The 4,956-nt window shown below is 49.5% G+C and overlaps 2 protein-coding genes across 2 annotated transcripts in view; one reads left to right on the top strand and one right to left on the bottom strand.

Annotated features, from left to right (window-relative positions):
- NOC2L (nucleolar complex associated 2 homolog (S. cerevisiae)) overlaps positions 1-619 on the top strand; it is a gene marked incomplete at its 5' end in the record, with an annotated part of 34,132 nt that extends 33,513 nt beyond the window's left edge. Inside the window, one exon of the mRNA XM_010073269.1 lies at positions 474-619. Within this exon, the coding sequence (XP_010071571.1) occupies positions 474-619 (146 nt within the window). The remainder of the gene's footprint in view (positions 1-473) is intronic.
- A 2,719-nt stretch (positions 620-3,338) lies between these two features.
- The window catches only part of SAMD11 (sterile alpha motif domain containing 11), a gene marked incomplete at its 5' end in the record, with an annotated part of 13,960 nt that continues 12,342 nt past the window's right edge, over positions 3,339-4,956 (bottom strand). Inside the window, one exon of the mRNA XM_010073268.1 lies at positions 3,339-3,587. Coding sequence (XP_010071570.1) covers positions 3,339-3,587 — 249 coding nt within the window. The remainder of the gene's footprint in view (positions 3,588-4,956) is intronic.

The following is a 4,956-nucleotide window of genomic DNA, read 5'->3' as shown; positions in this document are numbered from 1 at the left end:
GCTGAGAGGGGGGAGACGCAGCCACATCCCTCAGCTGCTGCTGCTCCCCGCTATTAAAATATAATTTAAAAAAAAAGGAGGGAGCTTGGGGCTCATTTTGCATTTGTTAGTCTTGCTGTTACCTGACAGCTCCTTCCTGTCAGCTCTCAGTGCCCAGCCGGATGGCTATAGCGAGGACCTGACCCGAGCTGGGAGGGCTGGAGGCGCTGCCTGGCTCCTGCCCCGAGTTCTCATTTTGTTTCTCTCTCAGGTTTAACAATCAGTTCGGGCTCCTCTCCTATTGCCCTGGGCACTGCAGAGCCAGCGCTGCACCGAGCACCCTGCAGCGCTCTCCTGCCGCTATCTGGGAGCTGCAGCGGCGCCAATAAATTAATGCGTGTCTGGGATTAATTAGCAATGATGAGTTGCCTCGACTCGCCTCACTCTCGCTCCAGGAAAGCAGGATTTACACCTCTCGCTCTTTCCCCCTGCAGAGGAGGGCGAGGAAGCCACACGGAGTTCCCAAGGGTCACAGAAGCAGAGGAGCCGCACTCGGGGGATGTCACAAGCTGACCTTCAGCAGCTCGCCCAGGGAGAAGAGGACATTGTGGAGGACTTGGCTTTCTCCGATGATGACTGAGCATCCTCACGGCCCCCCTCCAAGCTTATCCCATACAGCACTGCTGTCATCACCCAGCCTTCTGCGCCTTGCAGCGGGTTCTCAAAGAGGCGGTAAGAGCGGGGGAGGACGGAGGGTGGGAGACCAGCCCCAGGTGCTGCCAAGGACTTTCTCAGTGACACAGCAGAGATGCTACTTGGACTTGGAAGCTTTTCACACACACTGCCCCCCTCCCACCCCATCAGTTGTTTTTTTGTTAACGGTAAAAATTGTGGTCACGTCAAGGCCAGTAAACTGCTCAGCGCAGGTAATAAAACGTCCTCATTAAAATCCGCTGCTTTAAATACCGTGGGGTTCAGTTTCAGCTCCTGCTGGAGCATTAACGAGGTGACCAAGGGGAAGGGCAAGTTATTTTGTCTAAGGGTCCTCCTGTGTTCAGCCACCCACCCCTGTGGCCCCATATTTTGCTCTGGGACTGTCCCCAAACCCTCCCTTTTGCCATGCAGTTCGTAAGGATTGCGGAGCATGTTTCAGAGTGTTGTATCTTCACTGCACATGGAAATGTTACCGGGAACATCAGAAGTCACGCTGACTGTAAGGATGCTGAGGAAGTTAACTTTAAATAAGAGCCTTAGGGTAGGGCAGGGAGAAGGTGGGGAGAGGGGAGGCTGTGCAGGCAGGAAGGAGTAAGAAGAGACAAAACTAATAACATAATCTCCTTCCACAGATCATTACCGCACAGGTAATTACTGCTGCAGTCTGGAGTTGTAAGGGGTTTGCTTTGTTCAGGGTTCTGGAGCTTAGTGGCAGGAATGGGGAGAGAGGGTTTCTTTTTCCCAGCTGCAGTGACAGTAATTACCAGACCTGCCCTTCGGAGACACACACCCAGAAACCTTCATCCCGTAAGGGTGGGAAGGCAGTAACTGCAGAAATTAGTAATTTGGGCTTTAGTATTATGATCATCATTGTTGTAATTATTGTTATTTGTAGCCCACTCTGAGGGGGCCAAAAAGCACCTGCTGCTGCATTAGGGGTTCAGGAGTGCTCCAGACTGAGGTTCCCTCTGGCCGGTAACACCCGTGTCTGCAGGGAATCACACATGGGAGTCCGGGATAGGACTGCAAGATGAGACTGGTAAGGCCCTAACTGTAAGAAAAAGGTTTTAACTTACCTTTTCTTCCAAAAGAGAAAGGAGTTGCTTTGTCTCCTTTCTCCAGCTTAGCTGGGCCAGGTGCTGCCTTTCAGCAGCTGTGACCCCACCCTCCCAGATGCTCCAGGAGTTCCCAACACCAGCACTAGGGGGTATGGCCCCAGGGTACACACCAGGAAAAGAAAGGAGACTTCTTGCAAGGAGCTCAGGAAGCTAGGTACTGTTTGTAAATTAAGTGTTTTTCTTTTTTATTTAAATTGATTGCTGGAAAGCATTTTGTATCGTGATGTGATGGATAATGACTTTTTTTTTTTTTTACAATATAAAGAAGCTAATGTACCACCAAGCTATTTTGTAAGAAAAACGGTAGCACGTGCAACGTTTAAACAAAACAAAAAAAAAAAAAGGGAGGGATGGGGGGAGAAGAGAGAAAAGTACCACATGTGATTGTTGTTCACAACTGTACAAGTCACAGGAGGTCACCCCCAGGCGTTACCATCTCATTCACAGTAGTAAAAAACTCTACCCATTGTTTTTTGCCTGAATTCCTCAGCATCCCTCCCCTCCTCGGGAACGCACAGGTATCGTCTCATGGTCCACAGCAGGCCAGAATGTGCAACTACATCCACCTCTGTAACAAGGCTTTAAAAAAGAATAAAACCAACCCTATGAACAAAAACCCCACCCCAAATGTAGAAATGAGTCTGTTGTACACGTGAAGGAAGGAATGAGGCCTGTGACCCTTCATCCCACCAAAGCACACCCTTTTCTTCTTCTCTTTAAAACAAAACATGTAATTAAAAAAAACCCACAACCTCTGCAGGGCTGGAGCACAGGCAGAGTCCGTTCTCTGTGTGCGCGCAAAGGGACAACGTGCCAGGGAAGAGGGCAGCCGCTAGCCCGTGGGACAGCACTGAGCCGCCTGTGCCGTACCATCCACACTGAAGTAAACATGGACCGGAACTTGCCTTTTTTTTTTCCTTTTTTTTTTTTTTTTTTTTTTTTCTTTTTGTCTGTCTTTGGTATTGTTTTCAAAGTTGCTAGAGATGCATAGACACCTGAATGAGGAACTGAGTACAGTTTCCAGGGAGATACTTGGGAAGGTTGTTGGTTTTCGATGGGTTTTTTTGCTCAGGGGGGCCGAGTACCGTGGGGAGCAGCAGTGCCTGTTCCCCTTCCCTCCCTGGAGTCACACCCAGAAGTTCCTGAAAGCCGTGTTTGGCAAAGAAAAGCGTTCATTGCATGTCCACGGCTCTCCATCTCCGACTGGTGAGCGAGAAAGGGTGTGAAAGGGAGTGGGAATGCTGCTGCCATCCTCCAGAATAACCTTTCTCTTCACTCGCGTTGTCTCAGTACATCTTTGGATAGTTTTCTTTCCTTCCCTTTTTAGAGTTTTTAAAACTTCTCTAGTTTGTTGGTTTTTTTTTTTAAACAAAAAGCAAATGCATCCAAAAAACACCTAAGAACCTCCCTTCCTCACTCCTGTGTCTCCCGCTGCTGAGGGAAGCTCTCCTGCTCTCTCCAAACGCATTAACTTCAGCTTGTTCAGCTGAATCTCAGTTCCAGAAGCAGTCAAGAGCTGTCCTGCAGTTACGATGGAGGTTTCGTGGTGTCGTTGAGCCCAGCAATGATGGAGGGGTTTCCGTTCTCCTGCTTTGGTGAGACGCGGCTGGCAGAGGGCAGACTGCTGCTGAAGGGGGATGCCACGCTGCCCGTGGAGGACGGCCGGAGATCAGCCGGGGGCAGGTCCCGCTCCGTTGGCCGTAAACCTGGAGGTTGCAGCGGGAAAGCCATGGGGAAGCCTGCCATGTACAGAACTCTGCCCACTCTCTTGGCACCCTATTAATAAAAAAAAGGGGGGGGTGGGAAATAAATGCAGGGGGTTGGGAAACGGCCTGTCTGCAGCTGCCTTCAGGTGTGTCAGGCGAAGGGGGCTGACTGATTTCTGCCACTTCTGGTATTTCATTAACAGGCACCATGGGATGGACAATTTGCTCAAATTCTGCTCTCCTACTGCTAACCCAGCCCAGGGTACGGTACACCAGGACACTGCACGGGCGCCACCTCTGGAAGTGCGTGTTTTGGGGGGGGGGGGAGGTGCTGGGATGACAGGATGAGGGAGGAAAAAAAAATAATCTGGCTACGGTGTGGCTGCTGTTAATTGCACAGGAAACTGTAAGCCTGCAGCCTCTCCCCTCTGCAGCACTGAAGAAAACTCTCCTGAAGCCATTCTCGCCTCCCAGCAAGGGCCAAAGGCCCCACAACTTTCCAGCACCTACACAGCTGGTTCACATTTAAACTTAAACAAAAACACAGGCTTGTGTTCAAACCAGACAACTGCAGCATTATTCAGTTAGCGACATCAGGACTGTGCTCCCTACTTACCCCCCCCAAGCCTTATTATAGAACTTTAAACACTATTGATTAAGTCGGAGCAGAGTTTTTCTAGTTTCAGCCCATATCTCATATTCCCTCACCAAATCCGATCTAAGAATGTCTGTGAGCTATTTGGCGTTCTCTGGTTTTATGCAACATAAGAGTTTTATTTCCTACTGAATTGACCCACAGGGAACAATTGCCCACAGAACCTTTTTATTAGACCCCTCGTAAACAGTGTTTTTTTTTAGTAAAGTTGCTCTTATTGTTTTAACATAACGTAACAAACGTATAGCTTGTGGCTTAGGGACGCTCTGCCAGAACAGCGACTATCTGTGCGACCCGTGTGTGTGTGCACATGCACAGTGCTGTCAGAGCTGTGCGTGACATAATCCCCTTGGGAATACACCCAACAGCCTCTTCTTGACATGGGGCAGCAGCTATTTAATAATCATTAAATGGGGGGGAGCTAGCAGAGATGCTCCTCTAGATTTGAGTCCAACCAAGGAGGGGTGGAGGCAGCTGGAATGGGAGTCGCCACGACCACCAGCAACGCAGCGTTAGGAGAGCAGAGCTCTGCGGGCAGAGACGTGGCCAAGTCACGGGGGTAAAAAAAAAAAGGGTATTTTGAGAAGAAACCTCACCCTAAGAGCACAACAGTGACCTAGTCTGTTGAGGAGGAAATATAGTCCGTAGAAGAGAGAACTTGCCAAATCTAGAGGCAAATACAATTGCTATTGCATCAAAATACAAGTGAATAGCATGAGTGGGGTGGGGGTGGCACAGCCCATGTGCGCTATGACTAGCACAAGATAAAATGTCACAGTTAGTT

Source organism: Pterocles gutturalis, unplaced genomic scaffold (assembly GCF_000699245.1).
Source record: "Pterocles gutturalis isolate BGI_N339 unplaced genomic scaffold, ASM69924v1 scaffold9932, whole genome shotgun sequence".
Taxonomy (NCBI): Eukaryota; Metazoa; Chordata; class Aves; order Pterocliformes; family Pteroclidae; genus Pterocles; species Pterocles gutturalis.
The sequence above is the reverse complement of the archived record's forward strand: the minus strand, read 5'-3'. Positions and strand labels throughout refer to the sequence as shown.